The sequence below is a fragment of the Oncorhynchus nerka genome, linkage group LG13 (genome assembly GCF_034236695.1).
Source record: "Oncorhynchus nerka isolate Pitt River linkage group LG13, Oner_Uvic_2.0, whole genome shotgun sequence".
NCBI lineage: Eukaryota > Metazoa > Chordata > Actinopteri > Salmoniformes > Salmonidae > Oncorhynchus > Oncorhynchus nerka.
Genome location: NC_088408.1, coordinates 64915895 through 64937357, shown reverse-complemented (window position 1 = coordinate 64937357; position 21463 = coordinate 64915895). Strand labels below are relative to the sequence as shown.

Genomic DNA, 21463 nt, shown 5'->3' with positions numbered 1-21463 from the left:
CACCAGATACCTTTGACCTCTCCCTTTGTCTCTGCTTCTGAGGCACTTACAGAGCACTTTCTTAATGAAACGTTCTTTTAAAAAACGCTTCCCTCTCTCTCTAGTCTGGACTTAAAGTGAACACAGCAGATGGTGTTAGGAGTAAACGTATTGCACACTCACTGTGTGAGCAGTTGTCACCTGAGGCTTCATCAATGAAAGTTCCCTTCACCGTGAACACTACTAATCTAACCTAAACTTGACCCCCTGGGTCATCTTAATACACACCGCAACAGGTAGTTTAATAATCACAGACTGTTTGACGCTGGTTACATTTTCTGCTATAGTTGTTGAAGAATATTCCTTTTGTCATAAGTAGAAATAATAAGCGTACAGTGCTAAAATATTTGAATATGAGGGGGATAAAACTGTGGAAGGCCTTCATACTTGAATACATGTTCCTATTACGTCTATAGTTTATACAGTATTTAACAAAGTGTTAGCAGGGATTTTTACTATATGTCTCCTCAACACATGTGTGTTGTTTACTTACTTGACTCACTCACAGCTTATCTTAAAGGGATGGTCACATTGTCCCTCTATCCACTGTAGCACCCACTGTACCTATTACTGCCATGCCCCCGGCCCTTTAACACCTCTATAACCCTCCTGTCACACCCCTAATACCTCCACCTCACACCTGTTTCCCTAATATAATGTGACCACCCATAGTGCTCGGGATCTGTAGGATGGGCAGGCTTTTGATCCAGTCCAGCACTTGATTCAATGAATCAACTGATCATTACCTAGATTCGCTGAATCAGGAGTCTGATTGTTGGCAAAAGCCTGCACACTCTGGCTGTTGCTCTCCGTGACAAGTGTTCGTGACCACTGATCATTCATTTCCACTCAATAGATCTACAGTACTGGTTGCTGTGTGTCACCATCCACTTGTTGTGAGCCACAGTCTTCTTCCCCTGCTATAATATCTAGTGTATGTTCCAAACACCATATACAGTATATCACAAAAGTGAGTACACCCCTCACATTTTTGTAAATGTTTGAGTATATCTTTTCATGTGACAACACTGAAGAAATGACACTCCTCCATGACGACATCATGGAGCTGGTGGATGTTAGAGACCTTGCACTTCTCCACCTTCCATTTTGAGGAAGCCCCACAGATGCTCAATAGGGTTTAGGTCTGGAGACATGCTTGGCCAGTCCATCACCTTTACCCTCAGCTTCTTTAGCAAGGCAGTGGTCGTCTTGGAGGTGTGTTTGGGGTCGTTATCCTGTTGGAATACTGCCCTGCGGCCCAGTCTCCGAAGGGAGGGGATCATGTTCTGCTTCAGTATGTCACAGTACATGTTGGCATTCATGGTTCCCTCAATGAACTATAGCTCCCCAATGCCGGCAGCACTCATGCAGCCCCAGACCATGACACTCCCACCACCATGCTTGACTGTAGGCAAGACACACTTGTCTTTGTACTCCTCACCTGGTTGCCGCCACACACGCTTGACACCATCTGAACCAAATAAGTGTATCTTGGTCTCATCAGACCACAGGACATGGTTCCAGTAATCCATGTCCTTAGTCTGCTTGTCTTCAGCAAACTGTTTGCGGGCTTTCTTGTGCATCATCTTGAGAAGAGGCTTCCTTCTGGGAGGACAGCCATGCAGACCAATTTGATGCAGTGTACGGCGTATGGTCTGAGCACTGACAGGCTGACCCCCCACCCCTTCAACCTCTGCAGCAATGCTGGCAGCACTCATACGTCTATTTCCCAAAGACAACCTCTGGATATGAGGATATGACGCTGAGCACGTGCACTCATCTTCTTTGGTCGACCATGGCGAGGCCTGTTCTGAGTGGAACCTGTCCAGTTAAACTGCTGTATGGTCTTGGCCACTGTGCTGCAGCTCAGTTTCAGGGTCTTGGCAATCTTCTTATAGCCCAGGTCATCTTTAAGTAGAGCAACAATTATGTTTTTCAGATCCTCAGAGAGTTCTTTGCCATGAGGTGCCATGTTGAACTTCCAGTGACCAGTCAGTATGAGGGAGTGTGAGATCGATGACACCAAATTTAACACACCTGCTCCCCATTCACACCCGAGACCTTGTAACACTAACGAGTCACATGACACCAGGGAGGGAAAATGGCTAATTAGGCCCAATTTGGACATTTTCACTTAGGGGTGTACTCACTTTTGTTGCCAGCGGTTTAGACATTAATGGCTGTGTGTTGAGTTATTTTGAGGGGACAGCACATTTACACTGTTATACAAGCTGTACACTCACTACTTTACATTGTAGCAAAGTGTCATTTCTTCAGTGTTGTCACATGAAAAGACACTCAAATATTTACAAAAATGTGAGGGGTGTACTCACTTTTGTGATATACTGTATGTTCTTCACTAATCCCCTGACACCCCCAGATACACTGGAACATCCGTTGCAACCCGCAGTTTCATCAGTTTCCTCCTACTGTCAACCCATCAACCCACAAGCTTCCCTTAACTCATGGTGTAAAGGACCAGGTTTTCTGTTTCCTTAATATTCGTGTTAAATATGGATACATGTAAACACTCTCATCCTCCAAACCATCATAATACATAGGATTTATACAGTATTGTGATTTCCAAGACCCAGAGACACTTCTGTCCAGACATGGTACCTACCTAAACTGTTAATATGCACTGTGCTGTATACCCACTATAATGCACTGCGTACACTAACAGCTGGTACTACCTGAACCCCATATCAGCAGCGTGGTGATTGGCTGAGACAGTGGGGGTCTCTGACTGGTCTATCCTGCTGCAGCCAGACCACTCATCCCTGAAACATTCCACTGTGCTGATGTCACTCCTGCTTCCTGTGCCATGAAACAGTATGTCCGAGCATCCCTCTAACAGTTTGGAAGAAAGCAGCGAGGTAGATAGGAGATGATTAATAGTTGTTATGCTTAATGTTTGTCCTTAATAAGGATAATTTGTTTCCTCTGCCCTATGATAACAGTTACCAAACTAAAGTTACCCAAAACATAATCTTTACATATACTCCAAGTCAAATGAGACCCACACTTTGTGGCATGACGTGACTCATGTGGGGAGGCAGGGTAGCCTAGTGGTTCGAGCATTGGACTAATAACCAAAAGGTTGCAAGTTCAAATCCCTGAGCTGACAAGGTACAACTTTGTTGTTCTGCTCCTGAACAAGTCAGTTAACGCCCTGTTCCTAGGCTGTCATTCAAAATAAGAATTTGTTCTTAATTGACTTGCCTAGTTAAATAAAGGTGAAAGAATGTCATAGGAATTCTATTTTATCTCCACAGGGGACTGTCAGTCATACCATGCCAGTGTTGTGCTTTGTCCAAAATTGTATTCATACTCAAAGGCTAAACTGCGGTGACTCACTTGGCTTTAAAAAGCACACATTCTGACACGTTTAGTCATAGTTATCCTGTGATGTTAGTCAGAGATGTAAATGTCTGTGTTTCATGTGGGTTTAACGTATTATTATTGATAGTATAGTATATCCAGTATTTTCTATCAACAATGGTTGATCCAATATTGCAGTTGTTTTTTCCATCAGCCATGCAATCTAAAAGTACTGTGTTCGTTTTCACAGTTCTCAGAACACTTGGCCCTCCGTTCAAAGTTAAGACAAAAAGCTGTTACGGCCAGACTCTTAGCCCGTCACCATGGTGATGGGAAACAATGGCCTCTGCATGTGATCCACCCTAGCCACCCCGTCCTGTCAGTCTTTCCAATTTAACGAGGTTCAGACACTTCCCAGAGGGCCGCGGGAAAAATGGGTCAACGCACCATTAGGTGGGGTTCAAAATATCCCCCACATATATCCCCCAAACATACTGTACCCCATGACACCACACCCCACATCCCCCACCCAAACATACTGTACCCCATGACACCACACCCCACATCCCCTACTGTTTTCTTCTCTTTACAAGTCTTAACTGCTCCTGTCATAGGTTATCAGGGAATAATATCACAAGCCATTTATCTCACTATGATAGTTCATTATGATCTATGAATGACTTCATGATAAGTGCTCAAGCCAATTATATTATTGTATTACATTAGTAATAGATGGTCAATTACAGTGACATATCATACGTTTCCATTGTTTTTGTTATGTATGATGTGTAACAAATGTTTGATTGGTGCCTACTTCGGGCAGGTCTCTCTTGGTTCTTTAAAATGAATTTCTAAATAGGACCAGCCGTATCATTAAATAATCAATAACTTATTGAAGGGATACTGCACTCAGAGATGTTCAGATTATCACCAACTACAACAACCTGTCTGCCAGCTGGCTACCACCACTTGTCCTCCTGTAACATCCTCCCGCCTTGCTAATGCCCTATTACAGCTCTGTCCACATCGCCCCTACACTCACACACACACACACGCACACGCGCACACACACACACACACGCACACACGCACATGCGCACACACGCACACACACACACACACGCACACACACACACACACGCACACACACACACACACACACACACACACATGGTGTACACACATTTTCACGTTACTACTTTCCACATCAATACTCACACATGTAAGTTCACACACAGGTTTTCTGTTCCTTTTATAACCTACATTGATACACCTAGACAGTGAGTCCTACCCAGTTTGAACGTCATCATGATGAGCAACAAAGGTTTTTGGTACTTTGAATGAAACCTCCCAAACTCCATGGCGGTGAAGGGACCCACTGTCTCACACAGCGTCCAGCCTGAGAACTGCTGCCTGTCACTCCTCCACAGGATCCCCTCCCAGCATACTGGTCCAGCCGATCAGCTCTCTGCTCTGAAGTTAGCTGGAAGTGTGCTGCAGGACCTCCATGCTTGGTCAGTAGTCAGTACTGAGCTCTCTGGGGACAGAGTTTGCCTGGCTGGAGTAAGGCCGAGTAATCTCCCCTGCAGAGAGCAGCCAGGAAAACATGGCTTGGATTCACTGACACGGACTGTCTGTCTCTCTAGTGCCCTCTCTTTCTACTACATCCCTCCTTCCTCTATCCCTCTCACTTAATAATGTTGATGTTCATCTTTCTCTTCATTCATCATCTCTTACTTGATGGTATTTAACTTTCTGAAACAATATCGAAATAGTTATATATCAGTGGGTACCAACAACTGCTGATATGTGTCAAAAATAGACCATGAAACTGAACTCACTTTACAAGAGTTTTCTCTCAAATGTATTTGAGTTTTCTCTCTTATAAACATTTTAAGCCAGACCTTGATATCACTCTACCCTACTGCCTTACAACAGTCCCAGGAGTGGTGGTGAGAGGTCCAGTCCAGGTTTAATGAGTGTACGCAAGGTCCATCAACGGCTAGCCGGGTCCTTTGTGAGTGGAGGGCTTATCCTGGAGCACTCTAACACCTAGCGGGACAGCAGAGCCCCCCGTGGCAGCTGGGTCACCTCTCCGCCCTCCACCCCTCAGAACAGAGTCCTGAGCCCGGGCCTGGCTTAGCCACAGCATGCTGGGATTGGAACGACACAGAGTTTAATTAAACACGCATCTGTTCAGGTCAGAGATAAGTCTATCTCCATCCACCCACACAGCCACACACAAACCCTACCTGCAGTCTGTGAGCCTGGGAGTGGCAGAGTGACAGACGGGGTCAGTGCTGAGCAGAGCACCTCTCAACATTCCTGCCTGGCAGGATCCCAGGTGCAACTTTCATTAAGCACCAAGACAAAAGAGAGAGAAGGACCTAAAGGCTGTCGCAGTTAGTCAGATGTTCGGGCCAACTCAATAGCCAGCACAGGCAGATGAAGAAAACAAGAGAAGACAAGTACTTGAATATATATTTGATCTGTTAGAATGGATGTTCTATGGTGGAAACAATTACAAGATCCCTTCACTGATCATCCATTTTGATCTTTGAAAAACGATGTGTCTTTATAGTTGTTATGGCAATTGGAGCGTTTTGAATATTTTCTTTCACATTGCCTCTGTTACTTATTTTTAATCTTCAGCCATCTTCAGAGAGATAAAGGAGATGCTTTGTCTATCTAAGAGGATGTATGTTATTGTAGGACCCTGATCAGATTTAAAGCTGTGTCTGGGTGGGTTGTCCTCAGACATAGGCACAACCCCAGACAAACTGTTGTTTGTTATAAGTGGTCCACGGTCTGTGGGCAGACATGATTGATGAGGTTATCTTCACCAGTGTGAGTAAAAAGACACATTTTTATGAAACTGGTGAAATCCCGGGAAACATGTTCAGAATAATTATATGAAGTTGATTAGGTTATTATTCAAAGTCTATGAAAATTGGTCATACATAGGGTCAACACGATGTTATGGATTAACATAAAAAGCGAATTATCCGACTGATAAGGCAGGAGCTTATTAGCGTTTAGCTTGCAAAAATCAGACATAATAAAGTAGTGAAACAATATCTACTACAGAGAAGTGATGTACTATGGAAAAGTTATGACAACAAATCCGGGGCGCTCCGGGAATGGAGGATTGCGATGATAAGGGCAGTTATCCTATGCCATAAAACAAAAATACTACCCAGATTAGTGCTAACAGCACAACAAATCTGTCTGCCCACTATGGAGTTTCCAGCTTACCAGTGATATACCATACGGGCCATGCTGGGCCAGTGATCTAGGAGAGGCTTTAAGAGCCTTTAAGCTAAGTAGTCTGTGGGCAAACAAACATGACCATAAGACCATGAATAAAACACACACATGCCATGTGACATGACATGCCACGACATCCCCTCTGTGCCTTTTCGATTACCATTGTAACAGGAAGCCCATTGAACCACACACTTTACAGCAGCATTGTATGGAAATGTGGTGAACCAATGACTGCTTCCTCTCTATCTAGAGGCTGGCCCTTCACATGGGTGGCACTGGCACTATGATAAAAGGAATCAACAGGTAGGTAGGCCTGTGTCTGGGTGCTGGCTTGCAGCTATAACGAGCAGGTTTTAACGGTGTGTCATTTACAGGGGTGTGGGGCGATGAGCAGCCGCTAATGCTAATTCTGTCATTGGCAGATAATAGGGGTTTAAGGCAGTCTTTCTCAGCATACTGAATGTGCATCTATTAACACCTTTACTACTGCTACCACTGAGACGGAATCAAAGCATGCATGAGTGAGCCTTAGTGACAGAGCGATGGCCTCTCTGGGGCTGAGCTTTCACAGGCCAAATGTCATCCGACACGGCCCACAGATTGGGGGGACCCGCAGGATTTACGAGACTTCTTATAAAGGCCCAGACTGGAGCTTTATCTGCCTGCTCCAACACACACACTCTGCACTTTCTTCCCTAAAACACACACCTGCACACACACACACACACACACACACACACACACACACACACACACACACACACACACACACACACACACACACACACACACACACATACAGTATGCACACACACATGGAAGTATCAGTGATGCGCTCAATATGGAAGTGGTCAGATGAAGCACACGCGAAGCTATAAAACGGTTTTGCTAGTAAGGGAAAGGGGGATACCTAGTCAGTTGTACAACTGAATGCCTTCAAATTCAGACTGGGATATGTTCCGGGATTTATCCAGGACAGTCATGAGCTTCATCAATAAGTGCATAGATGACATCATCCCCAAAATGTCTATACGAACGTATCCAAATCAAAAATCATGGATTACAGGCAAAATGCACACTGGGCTAAAAGCTAGAGCTAAAGCTTACAAGGAACGGGACACGGACATGGACGCATACAAGAAAGCCCTCCGCTACGAGCGACGACGAGACATCAAACATGCAAAAGGACAAGTTAGGAGGAAGGTGGAATCCTATTACACCGACGTTCGTAATATGTATATGCAGGGATAGCAGACAATGATGGATTACAAAGGGAAACCCAGCCATGAGTTGAGCAGCGATGCAGATCTCCCAAACAAGCTAAATGCCTTTAATGCTCGCTTCGAGGAATATAAAACCATGCCTTGCGTGAAAACCCCTGTTTCTCCAGATCATGTAACCTCTCTCCGTGTCCCAGTCTGTAATCCTAAAATGTTTCAAACTGACCACCATTGTCCCTGTTCCCAAGAGCGCCATGGTAATATGCCTAAATGACTATTGCCTTTTAGCTCTCACATATGTAATTATGAAGTGCTTTGAAAAGCTGGTTAGGACACACATCAACACCATTATCCCAGACCCCCTAGACCCACTCCAATTTGCGTACAGCCCAAACAAATCCACAGATTACGCAATCTCAATTGCACTTCACACTGCCCTCTCCCACCTGGACAAGAGGGGAAATAACTATGTGAGAATGCTGTTCATAGACTACAGCTCAGCGTTCAACAGCATAGCGCCCTCCAAGCTCATCACCAAGCTAGGGACCCTGGGACTGTACCCCTACCTCTGCAACTGGATCCTGGACTTCCTCGAGTGTTTGCTTAGTCCCCTCCTGTACTCCCTGTTCACCCACAATTGCGTGACCAAGTTCGCTGACGACACAGTGCTGGTCACCGACGGCGATGAGTCAGCCTACAAGCAGGAGGTCAGAGACATAGCATTGTGGTGCTAGGACAACAACCTCTCCCTCAACTTCAGTAAGACCAAGGAGCTGATCGTCGACTACAGGAGAAAGAGGGGAGAGCACGTCCCCATCCACATCGCCAGGGCTGTAGTGGAGCGGGTCGAGAGCTTCAAGTTCCTTGGCGCCACATCACTAAGGACTTAACATGGTCCACACACATCCGCACAGTCATGAAGAGGGCACAGAAGCACCTCTTCCCCCTCAGGAGGCTAAAAAGATTTAGCATGGGCCCCCGGATCCTCAAAAAGTTTTAGCTGCATCATCGAGAGCATATTGGCTGGCTGCATCCCTACAGTCCAAAAACAAAGCTATGAGGTCGAAAGAATTGTCCGTAGACCTCCGAGACAGGATTGTGTCTGGGGAAGGGTACCAAAACAATTCTGCAGCATTGAATGAATCCAAAGAAACAGTGGCCTCTATCATTCGTAAATGGAAGTTTGGAACCACCAAGACTCTTCAAAGAGCTGGCCACCCGGCCAAACTGAGCAAATTAGGGAGAAGGACCTTGGTCAGGGAGGTGACCAAAAACCCGATGGTCACTCTGACAGAGCTGCAGAGTTCTTCTGTGGAGATGGGAGAACCTTCCAGAAGGACAACCATCGCTGCAGCACTCCATCAATCAGGCTTTTATGGTAAAGTGGCCAGATGGAAACCACTCCTCAGTACAATCACATGACAGCCCGCTTGGAGTTTGCCAAAAGGCACCTAAAGGATTCTCAGACCATGAGAAACAAGATTCTCTGGTCTGATGAAACCAAGATTGAACTTTTTGATCTGAATGCCAAGCATCATGTATGGAGGAAACCAGGCACCATCCCCACGGTGAAGCATGGTGGTGGCAGCATCATGCTGTGGGGATGTTTTTCAGGGGTAGGGACTGAGAGACTAGTCAGGATTGAGGGAAAGATGAACGGAGCAAAGTACAGAGTGATCCTTGATGAAAACCTGCTCCAGAGCACTCAGGACCTCAAACTGGGGCAAAGGTTCACCTTCCAACAGGACAACGACCCTAAGCACACAGCCAAGACAAAGCAGGAGTGGCTTCGGGAAAGTCTCTGAAAGTTCTTGAGTGACCCAGCCAAAGCCCGCACTTGAACCTGATCAAACATCTCTGGAGAGACCTAAAAATAGTTGTGCAGCCAGACAGAGCTTGAGGGGATCTGCGGAGAAGAATGGGAGAAACTCCCCAAATACAGGTGTGCCAAGCTTGTAGCGTCATACCAACGAAGACTCGAGGCTGTAATAGCTGCCAAAGGTGCTTCAACAAAGTACTGAGTAAAGGTTCTGAATACTTATGTAAATGTGATATTTCAGTTGTTTATTGTTAATACATTTGCAAACATAAAAAGAAAAAAAGAAAAGACGTTTTTTGCTTTGTCTTTATGGGGTATTGCGTGTAGAGTGATGAGGGGGGAAAACTACTTCATCCATTTTAGAATAAGGCTGTAATGTAACAAAATGTGGAAAAAGTCAAGGTGTCTGAATACTTTCCGAGCACACTGTAGGTCCATTCTTGTTTATTTATTTTATTCCCCTCTACTATTTTTGTTTTCATTTGGAAACTCTGCATTATTCGAAAGAGCTTGTAAGCAAGCATTTCACAGTAAAGTCTACATGAGTTGTATTGGCCCATGTAAACAATTGCAATTTGATTTGTTGGAGATGCACTCTGAGCACAACCTTAGTGAAGCTGCTGAACTTCAATTCAAGCCTGACCCTAAACTATTTGACAATGCCTTGTGACCCACAGCTCTACTGGGCTCACAGTTTTGACTCACATTTTAAATGTGGGTAGAGCAGAGGACTGGAGGGCATTCAGACTCCAATGGACAGATAATCCACCAGTTACCTTTGTTGCCTCATATTCATCTGACTGCGTCCACAGCACTGAATTAAAAAAGAAATCTGCATTAAAACCAACTTTCCATTGTCTCCTAAGTCACTGCAGTAGTTGCAGTGCTGCCACCTCACAGAGTAATGAGCCTCTGATACAGTATAAGTGCAGCGTTGCAGTTCACTCACTGCCACTACCAGGGCTTTAGACAAGGACCTGTCCTGGGAGTACCTGCTGTAATCGGATTCTAAGTAGTACAATCTTCTTAAACAGCAGCGGTGCTGCAGTATTCCATTGAAGGGGAAAAGGAGTCCTCTGTCAATTTGCTAGCACCAGATAGTATCCTCATCAAAACTTCAGAATTCGTCTGTTGCCTCTATTTTCCTATTGACTAAATGTATTGTAATTTATGTTCAATATAACAGCCTGTTGGGCCATCTTTTTAGCTTCATTGTTTGTTTGGTGTAAATTATGTTTTTTTTTTCTCGATGTGGTTGTCACAAAGGCTTTCAATCTACTGAAACGTTCAGTCCAGCAGCAATATCCAATGCACCTGAGAGTATGGCTAAATCTCTGAGCTTAGCATAAAAATGTTTACTAATTTGTAGAACAGTTTCATTAAATGCCTCCAGTCATGTGGTCCCTTTAAAGTTGAAGCAGATTGTAGGGCTCCTCTCTTATGACCTTCTGTCTCTGGTCATCTTGATGAGAGGCTAATAAGCAGGAGCGAGGCCCTGAACCCACACAAACGTCCCACTTTCAACCCCTTCTCTCCCAGACTTGGCCATCGTGCTAACCCCCTCAGATGCTGAAGTAATGAAAGGATTCATCCAGGATAAGGGAATTTGAGCAAACTTCATCTCATTATATTTTGAAGGTAATGCTAATGGCAAAATATTGCAGTCCATTTAGCTTTTAAGATTGTGTTTGTCTGTAAGCTTACCTAAGACATTACCGGGAATTCATTCACTGAGGTGGCATGCAGACAGAGACACACAGGCATGTTGTTCTGTTTCAGTGCAACTCTGGAAAAAGGTCAGTGAATATGTGGCAGTCTGTATCTATGAACAGTCAATGCTAGGCTAGTTTGTATACAGTACCTGTCAAAAGATTGGACACATCTACTCATTCAAGGGTTTTTTATTTATTTTTTACTATTTTCAACATTGTAGAATAATAGAAAATAGAAAAATACATCAAAACTATGAAATAACACATATGGAATCATATACTAACCAAAAAAGTGTTAAACAAATACATTTTATATTTGAGATGCTGGCAGCCCTAGAGTTACCAGCCTCAGAAATTGCAGCCCAAATAAATGCTTCTCAGAGTTCAAGTAACAGACAGATCTCAACAACAACTGTTCAGAGGAGACTGCGTGATTCAGGCCTTCATGGTCGTATTGCTGCAAAGAAATCACTATTAAAGGATACCAGTAAGGAGAGACTTGCTTGGGCCAAGAAACACAAGCAATGGACATTAGACTGGTGGAAATCTGTCCTTTGGTCTGTTGAGTCCAAATTTGCATTTTTATGTTCTAACCGCCGTGTCTTTGTGAGACGCGTAGTAGGTGAATGGATGATCTCTACATGTGTGGTTCCCACCGTGAAGCATGGAGGAGGAGGTGTGATGATGTGGGAGTGCCTTGCTGGTGACACTGTCAGTGATTTATTTAGAATTCAAGGCACACTTAACCAGCATGGCTACCACAGCATTCTGCAGTGCTACGCCATCCCATCTGGTTTGCACTTAGTGGGACTACCATTTGTTTTTCAACAGAACAATGATGCAACACACCTCCAGGCTGTGTAAGGGCTATTTGACCAAGGAGAGTGATGGTGCTGCATCAGATGACCTGACCTCCACAATCGGCCGACCTCAACCCAAATGAGATGTTTTGGGATGAGTTGGACTGCAGAGTGAAGAAAAAGCAGCCAACAAGTGCTCAGTATATGTGGGAACTCCTTCAAGACTGTTGGAAAAGCATTCCTCATGAAGCTGGTTGAGAGAATGCCAAGAGTGTGCAAAGCTGTCAACAAGGCAAAGGGTGGCTACTTTGAAGAATCCAAAATATATTTTGATTTGTTTAATGTTTTTTTGGTTACTACATAACTCTATATCTGTTCTTTCATTGTTTTGATGGCTTCACTATTATGTAGAAAACAGTAAAAATAAATAAAAACCCTTGAATGAGAAGGTGTCCAAACTTTTGACTGGTACTGTTAAAGTCTTCATTCACAACTATGTACAAATTCATACATGCTTTGATTTTCATTATGTACATTAGTCAAAGCGATAATTCAAAGAGAAAATACAATTCAAAACAATCGTAATTCAATGACCCTGAGAAAATCATTCAACTTGACTTGCTGACACAGTACAGCACAACTTCGTAGTATGAAAGCCCAGGGCTCCTGCACTGAGGACAGAGCAAATTGAGTGCACCACACTGGACAAGAAGCACACATCTATTCAAGAAGACCCTAAGCTGTAAACACCTCAAATATAATACCTGTCAAACATTGAGCGTATCTCAATGTCCTACAAAAATCCAAGCCAGACTGATGGGCCAATTGTTGGGCCAATAGTTAATTAGGAGGCTAACGAGGGGTCCAGGTATTTCAGCACCCCTCCTACTAGGTGTAGACTACCTGTAACCAGGACAGAGACCTGGGCTGCCTCTCTCAATGGTTCTGCTTTTGCCGTGACACTGGGCTGTACTGGGAGATAAGGGCTCCCTGCAGTAGCCAGCACAGCGTCCCTTCCCTGGCTGATCCACTGGAGGGCGCTGAGGATGCATGGGAAGACCATGGTGTGGGTCCTGGTCTTGGCCAGCAAGGGGAGCCTGTCCTTTATCAGCAGCTCAGACTCAGACCCCTGCTTAGTCTCTGTCCCGCTCAGGCTCTGCCAGCTGATCTGGTTGTCAAGGCAACGGGTCAGCATGTTCTCCACAGATACATTGAAATTCTGCTGATCTGAAAAAGAGCAGAGCAAGCAAAGAAAGTGAAGGACTGCACACACACCTCTCATACATTTCTCACAGCTGGACAATGAATGTGGTAGCATTTTTTTTACACAGCCAAGTTATGTAATCATGTTTCATATTTCTTTGCAGCTGTCTGTTAAAACCCCAAACATAAAAGTAAACTCACCTGCATTGTTTTCTGTAATAGTTTCAGTGATGTTGGGACAAAACACAGCAAAATCAAACTGGCATGGCTGCAGGGACAACAAAGGGAGACGATGTTAGACATTTATTCTATTTCAGGGTTTGATCTGTTTGTGCTTCTTTAGGTGCTGTACAAAAGTTGGATTCTGGCCAGAGCTACAGAATAGAGCAGCAGACAGCAGTGTCTGTGTATCTGATCCCAGACCTGTAGTACTCACCTCTAGGAGTTTGAGCATGGCAGCAGAGTCCCTCTCTCCTGTGGTGTTGAACAGCAGTACTCGGATCACAGGGCCCCTGTCACACACACACACACAGTGAGTAGGCCTACTCAGAGATGCTGTCTATCAAAGAATGACATAGTCAAATCTGACCGTGAAATGAATGGACAGTAAATTTGACACAAAATGTAGTATCGAATCTATATGAGTGTCAAATCTCACATAAATTCTGAGATGGTGTGTGCTGATGTTTGCGTGCATGCTACTATTTCTCAGTCATATAGGCCTACAGTTTTCCACAATCATTTGACCAACTAAGGCCACTGTAGAGAAGTCTGTGGGCCCCCTAGAGGCCAGGCAGAGACTAACCTGTTGCTACTCTCTTCCTGCTGGATCTCCTGGCTGAACCAGTGTACACAGGCCTGCATGCTGCCCGTGGTGTGGGCTCCGTCCAGGTAGTAGGTGACAGGACCATGTCTCAGAGTCTGAGTTCTTCCAGGCCACTCTGTCACCTCCAAGCCTGGAGACAGAGGGAGGGAGATGAGTGGAGAAGTAAGGGAAGTGTGAGACAGATCCTTTTTCATGTTGTGCTTTCAGGCACAGGTGTTTAATTATCTGGATGTTTCATGGGTGAGAGTATGCTACCGACCTTTGACCATGATGGGGCTGGGCTTAAAGGCTGTTGCCTGGGAGACCAGCCTGTTCTCCACTATCGGGGCAGCAAGCTGATCATCTGAAAGTCAGTAGAGTCCCACAGTAACTTACTGAACCTCATCACGATTGGAATGTGTACTGTTATCTTGAGCAATATCTTCCTATACTAGCTAGAATAACATTGTCCTTCTTTGTGAGTTATAATATAACACACACACACACACACACCAGACTGTCTGTAGCGCTGTAGCCAGGTCTTGCTGAGCTGCAGGGCGAGTGATGCGTTGCAGCGCTGCTGTTGTCCAGCCAGGCCCAGACTCAGAGGGCCAGCCCCAGACTCATACTGCTCCAGATCTGGACAAACCCACAGAGGACACTACACAACACAGGGGGTCAGAAAAAGCATCTGAAATATGAGCACGTTCAAACAAACACATAGCAAATCCATCCACATTCAGGAGGAGAAAAGGCCCCAGTCACTCACCCCTATCTCTTTGGCTCTGTCCTGTAGAACAGTCATGGGCCTATCTGGCTGCTTGACAGTGAACACGGGCACCCCTGGCTGGGGAGGAATAATACTTTATTCAACTACATTCACCCCCTTCAGACAGACTATAGATAGTAAGTACTGTACACAGTGTATATAGTAGGTTGACCTCACCAACACAACATGCATTACTCTCACCTTAAATATGCCTGCTTTCTGCCAGGCGATCTCCTCTATGGTGTTTCCTAGTATACTTGTATGATCAATTCCTAAGGAGGATATCCCACAAACCCACGGCTTCCTGTACGTCAAATGTCAGAAAGAAAAAGAAGTGATAACAGATTCTGTAACTAATCAATCATATGTTTGACTTTGATAGTACATCCTCTATGATATGCAGCACAATTACCTAATGATGTTCGTACAGTCATAGGCTCCTCCAATCCCAACCTCAATAACAGCTAAATCAACCTGTCGTATGAAGAGATACTGCTCAGAATGGTTCACAATGTTCACCCTTGATTTGGTTATTAGTACATTTGTAAACAAACTGTACATGTGACAGGGTATGTGAATGTTACCCTCTCCTGTAGGAAGACATGGAACGCTAGGATGGTGAGGAAGCGGAAATAGGCCGGCATGTTAACTCCATGGGAGTCCTGAGGATCAGTGCAGAGACACAGTCATTACAGGGAAGGGTCAGAGTTTCTTTGAGGCTGGTGGGCTACATCAAGGTTCATTCTTCAACACTACACTCTCAGAAAGAAAGGGTATGGTTAGGGTACATTATTGTTCCCTGGGGTACAAAAAGATCAAAATACACATCATGTACCTTCAGAGATACCTTCAGAGATACAGTATGTACTGTTCATGTGCGAATAATCTAGTATAATTACATTTTTGCACCCAATATTTTGAATATGGAAGTGTTGTACCAGAGGTGTTGTACCAGAAGTGTTGTACCAGAAGTGTTGTACCAGAGGTGTTGTACCAGAAGTGTTGTACCAGAGGTGTTGTACCAGAAGTGTTGTACCAGAGGTGTTGTACCAGCTTAAGCGGTCCAAAGAGATTGATCGGGATCTTAAGCACTTACAAATTCATAACAAATTGTACAAATTGACGTTTGTAACAGATCATACTAATTGCAGGAAAAATATATACAACATATATACAGTACATACATAGAAATAAACAATTACATTAATCCGATTGATATTTGACCATTAATTTCTGCAAAACGTGCAGTGTTGATGGAGTTGTTGTCGCTTGCTAATGTTAGCCAACTAGTTATCTTATTCAATCCCCAAACACCATGCTAGATCGGAGTGGGCCAGTTCGTTTTGCATGGCCCGGTACACACTTAGATAGCTGGCTATCTTATTTTATCATCTACTAGCAACATAAAATTACGCATCTCTTTGGGCACTTTAGTACCTACTACTTACACGATTCGTCTCCATCACCAAAGCTTTTTTTTATTTTATTTTATTTTTTTTAATTTTTTTTTATTAACAACAAATCAATACATAAAGCACATGAGGGAACACAAGCATACATAGATTACAAACAATAGACAATCGAGCTAGGGGGTACAATATCACATTACAATTACACAAGGACCTTAAGGGACATACATATACTTACAATTCTAACAGCTTTTTTGTTAGTAGAGCATTTAACCGTCTTAAAATACAGTTCAATTTCTTTTTGTAGGATACGAAAATGTGGTTTTCTGTTTGTAAATTTACATTTGTGTATATGAAATTTGGCCAAAAGAATAATGAAATTAATTACATAAAAATGATTCCGCTTATTTCTATTGTATGTAAAGAATCCAAACAGTACATCTCTCCACAATAGTGTAAAATCTTCATAAATGTGTTCAATTATAAACCTACTGATGTCTTGCCACAGTTTTCTTACATGCATACAATCCCAAAAAAGATGCACAACTGTTTCTGGGTGGTCATTACAAAAGGAGCAATTTGAGTTGATGTTTTCCTTAAACTTCTTCATATAGTGGTTGGCAGGATAGTATTTATGAATAATTTTAAAGGAAACTTCCTTAATTTTGTTAACAAGTAGGTATGTTTGTGGCAACATCCAAACTTTTTTCCAACAGATATTATCAATAAATCCATTCCAGTAAGGCATGACATAAGGTATAGGTACAACATCCTGCTGAAACAAGGATCGTATCGCTCTGTTGTTGAATGGACCAAAAGAGAAACAAATCTTTCCTACTGATGAGTCAACAGGGTCAATAGAAGGTAGGCTCTGAGGGTCAGGTCTTGACATGTTCCTGAATAACATAGCAACACCTGAGGGAATGGCATCTAAAACAATTGCAAAATCTTTAGGTGTTACAGGGACCTTGTAAAGTGATAAGAATTCTTTATAACTGAGTAAAAGACCCTCTGCATTTACCAGTTGGCTCACCAATAGGATATTATTTCTGAACCAATATTCAGTTTTTGATTTGTTAAAAAAGTTTGAAATATCCAATAAATGTCGTTCCACTTCATGATTGTGTCCCACTTGTTGTTGATTCTTCACAAAAATATACAGTTTTATATCTTTATGTTTGAAGCCTGAAATGTGGTAAAAGGTCGCAAAGTTCAAGGAGGCCGAATACTTTCGCAAGGCACTGTATGTAAACTTCTGACCCACTGGGAATGTGATGAAAGAAATAAAAGCTGAAATAAATAATTCTCTCTACTATTATTGTGACATTTCACATTCTTCAAATAAAGTGGTGATCCTAACTGACCTAATACAGGGAATTTTTTACTGGGATTAAATGTCAGGAATTGTGAAAAATGAGTTTAAATGTACTTGGCTAAGGTGTATGTAAACTTCCGACTTCATCTCTACCTACTGTATAACTAATGTTACAATGGATCCACCTTACAGGATACAACTACAATGACAAGTGTTTGTACCCCTTTAAGTACAATTCGTTACCTTTTATCTGAGAGTCTATATGAAGACATACTGTACCTTTGTAGCATCTAACTGGGAAAACACCTCCCAGAAGTATTTGGTGAAGAGCTCTTTGCTGATTGGTTGTCCATTGATGCGTATTCTCTCTCTGACCTGTACCAGGTGTGGTGAGCTGTAAGGAACAGATGACATTCATAATGTTCACAGTAGGAGTGCCACCACATCTCTGACTGTATGTTAGGTGACATAATATTGTGTGTGTGTGATAAGAATGTTCACATAGCATTGTACAAGCAAGCCAACAGGTCATATTTTGGCCATATTTTCCCAATAGTACAGTTAAGCTTTCTTCATAATTTGAGCACTTCAAAGCAGGCACACTTGTAACAACACAGGTTAATAATTAATTGGGCAAAGACGTAACAAGTCAAAGTTCAGTATAGGGATACCAGTGCTTCTCCATGTGCAAAAACCCTGACACTGAACTTCCCGATGCAACAGGTTAAAAAAACTACAAACGAAACATAAGCTTGAACGCACATACTGAGGGAGAACACACCAACACCTGTCTACTTCAGTTATATACTATACCTGTAAAACCCAGTCCGAAAGCCATAGTCCCTGAGGATTCTCTCAGTAAAGGCACATGTTGATCCCTGAAAGAGCAGAAAGAGAGAGTAAGCAAGTCTTACATTACTTCTGTTGTATTTCATGTATTATTGTACTTCATACACATGTCAAAATAATATTTGAGAAAAGCCTTGTCATTTTTTCACACAATAAATACCATGTTTACCTTGCCCTTGGTGCCTGTCACATGGATTATATTGAGGTGGTCCAGCTTGTCTACCTAAAACAACATCCAGCCGTGGAGTAGTGAGAGCGGCCCCTATGTCTCATAAGTCAACGGGCCAAGAGAGGCAGTCAACAGATCAAGTAACAGGAGTCGCCAGTGAGGAAATAGAGATTAGCATGTAATGATGCTCAGAATATATAAATATATATATATATATATTTGAGAGTGTGCAGATTGTGTGATGGCAGTCTAGATGCTGGTTTCAGTGTGTCTGTTGGTCACTCACTGTGAGGCCTGTACGATGGAGGAAGCCCCGCATGGCCTGGAGCTGCAGCTCAGGTAGCTCACTCCGCTCCCTCTGCACCTGATCCAACACACTCACATTGGTCTGCAAGGTGTTCAGAGCACACACTGCTTCCTGCACGCACACACACACACACATTTGTTTTATTATCCTTGTGGGGACACAAAAATGTATTCCAATTCAAAATCCTATTTTCCCAAATTCTTAAATCTAAACCTAAACCTAAACCTTAACCCTTAACCCATAATCCTTAACCTAACCTAAGCCTAACCTTAATCCTAAACCCAACCTTAATCCTAAACCCCTAACCCTAGCTGTAACCCCAACCCTAAACCTAACCCATAAGCCTAAAATAGCCCTTTTCCTTGTGGGGGCCGATGAAATGTCCCCACTTGTCTGAAAGTTCCTTGCTTTACTATCCTTGTGAGGACTCCTGGTCCACACAAGGATAATAAACCAAACCACACACACATGCATCCACAAACACACACACACACCAATAAGTACATATTGTTATGTGATAACATATTCATAAGATTTGAAAGAAATTATAAAGAAAGGAGTGATCTATCAGTTAATGGCAGAATGTCTCACAACATGTGTTCGAATGCAGCAGCTATGGAACTGTAGCAACCAATCAGAACCAGATACAACTGGCATGCAGTGAATGTCAACAACCTATTCACTGTGTACAATAATTTACCGAACTGGCAACTAAAAAGTGACCGATTTGAATCAATAATCAATTGTCTACTACTAAAATCTGTTACCTTTCACACATTATCTGACAATATATCTCTGTCTGATATTTTTTTCACAAAATATACAATACGCACATAAAAACCTTTAGTTCTCCTCAAGGCGACAGATATTTCCATGGTGTTATGTCAGCAGCTGTATAATAAGGCTATCTGCTACATCAAATCCCAGTAGAAGCTGAACTTGAAGCCATGAAGTAGACGACTGCTATAGTCCCTGCAACATTGTGAGTGTAACTGGCATGCCACTTGGGCCCGAGACATCAATACTGGAGTGGAGTGGAGTGGCCAGGTTCTCAACTTTTTCAGCATGCAGCATGCCAATTGTTGGCATACGATTTGCAGCCTCGTAAAGTGTGATGTCAAAGGGGCTTACAGAAAGCGCACCTTCAGTCACCCAGGCTTTTGTAGAAAAGTAAGTAAGATACAATCCACGTACCTCATAATCCATTATGAAAAGCCCAGTAGATGAGGTTGAGAAGTGTAGTCCTGCCTGGTCCTTAGTGTGCAGTAAGAATTACATTGTGACCAGAGAGTAGCGAACCATGACAGACTTGATTAGGAAACTTGCAGTCAGCAGCAGCACGAGGCATTATGCAATGGTGTGGTAGTCTCTGCCAAGTCAATTATTGGTGAATTTATTGATAGATTTTTTTAGTAAGGTGGTGATTAACCCACAAAGCTTGATAGAACTAAGTATTCAAACACACCAGGTTGACCATCATATTTGAGAAGTTCAAGTTTGAATTACTATTTTCTTTTCATGACAACCAGGGCTACAAGTAGAAGTTGTATTGACAAATGCCAATAATAAAATGAAGTCAGCCAAAGCAAAAACCTGATTTGTTTTTATTTACAGTGAGCTCCAAAAGAATTGGGACAGTGACACATGTTTGGTTGTTTTGGCTCTGTACTCCAGGACTTTGAAATTATACAACGACTATGAGGTTAAAGTACAGACTGTGATATTTAATTGAAGGGTATTTTTATCCATATTGGGTGAACTGTTTAAAAATGACAGCACTCTTTGTACGTAGTCCCCCCATTTTAGGGAACCAAAAGTATTGAGACAAATTCCCTTGTATGTGTATTAAAGTGTCACGTTCTGACCTTTAATTCCTTTGTTTTGTATTTATTTAGTATGGTCAGGGCGTGAGTTGGGTGGGCAGTCTATGTTTGTTTTTCTATGATTTGGGTATTTCTATGTTTTGGCCTAGTATGGTTCTCAATCAGAGGCAGGTGTCATTAGTTGTCTCTGATTGAGAATCATACTTAGGTAGCCTGGGTTGCACTGTTTGTTTGTGGGTGATTGTCTATGTTGATGGCTTGTTTCAGCGCAGCTCGCATTAGCTTCACGGTTGTTATTTTGTTTACTGTTTTTGTATAGTGTTTCAGTGTTCAGTTCTTTCTTTAATTAAAAATTCAACATGAACACATATCACGCTGCATTTTGGTCCTCCGATCCTTCTCGCCTCTCCTCTTCAGATGAAGAGGAGGACGACCGTGACATAAAGTTGTAAAAAGTTAAATATTTAGTCTCATATTCATATCACGCAATGATTACATCAAACTTGTGACTCTACACATTTGTTAGATGCATTTGCTGTTTGTTTTGGTCGTGATTCAGATTATTTTGTGCCCAATAGAAATTAATGGTAAATCGTGTATTGTGTCATTTTGGAGTCACTTTTATTGTAAAGAAGA

The 21463-nt window shown here is 42.9% G+C and overlaps 2 protein-coding genes across 3 annotated transcripts in view; both read right to left on the bottom strand.

The window, feature by feature from the left end:
* The window catches only part of LOC115139860 (protein crumbs homolog 1-like), a 40795-nt gene extending 35892 nt beyond the window's left edge, over positions 1-4903 (bottom strand). Inside the window, exon 1 of the mRNA XM_029677695.2 lies at positions 4652-4903. Coding sequence (XP_029533555.1) covers positions 4652-4721 — 70 coding nt within the window. The 5' untranslated portion in view covers positions 4722-4903. The remainder of the gene's footprint in view (positions 1-4651) is intronic.
* Positions 4904-11552: 6649 nt separating this feature from the next.
* On the bottom strand, positions 11553-20337 carry LOC115139864 (folylpolyglutamate synthase, mitochondrial-like). Of its 2 annotated transcripts, none has more exons than XM_029677708.2 (15): positions 20199-20337; positions 18984-19115; positions 18698-18751; positions 18493-18557; positions 17959-18073; positions 15540-15617; positions 15368-15429; positions 15157-15259; positions 14956-15033; positions 14700-14847; positions 14467-14550; positions 14187-14337; positions 13818-13893; positions 13583-13649; positions 11553-13405 (listed from the first exon to the last, which is right to left on the bottom strand). In XM_029677708.2, the coding sequence occupies exons 1-15, from the start codon at positions 20208-20210 to the stop codon at positions 13023-13025; spliced, it is 1608 nt and encodes a 535-aa protein (XP_029533568.1). In that variant the 5' UTR covers positions 20211-20337; the 3' UTR covers positions 11553-13022. The 2 variants fall into 2 exon arrangements, with proteins under 2 accessions (XP_029533568.1, XP_029533567.1); XM_029677707.2 differs by lacking the exon at positions 20199-20337 and adding an exon at positions 19838-20153.
* Positions 20338-21463: the final 1126 nt, after the last annotated feature.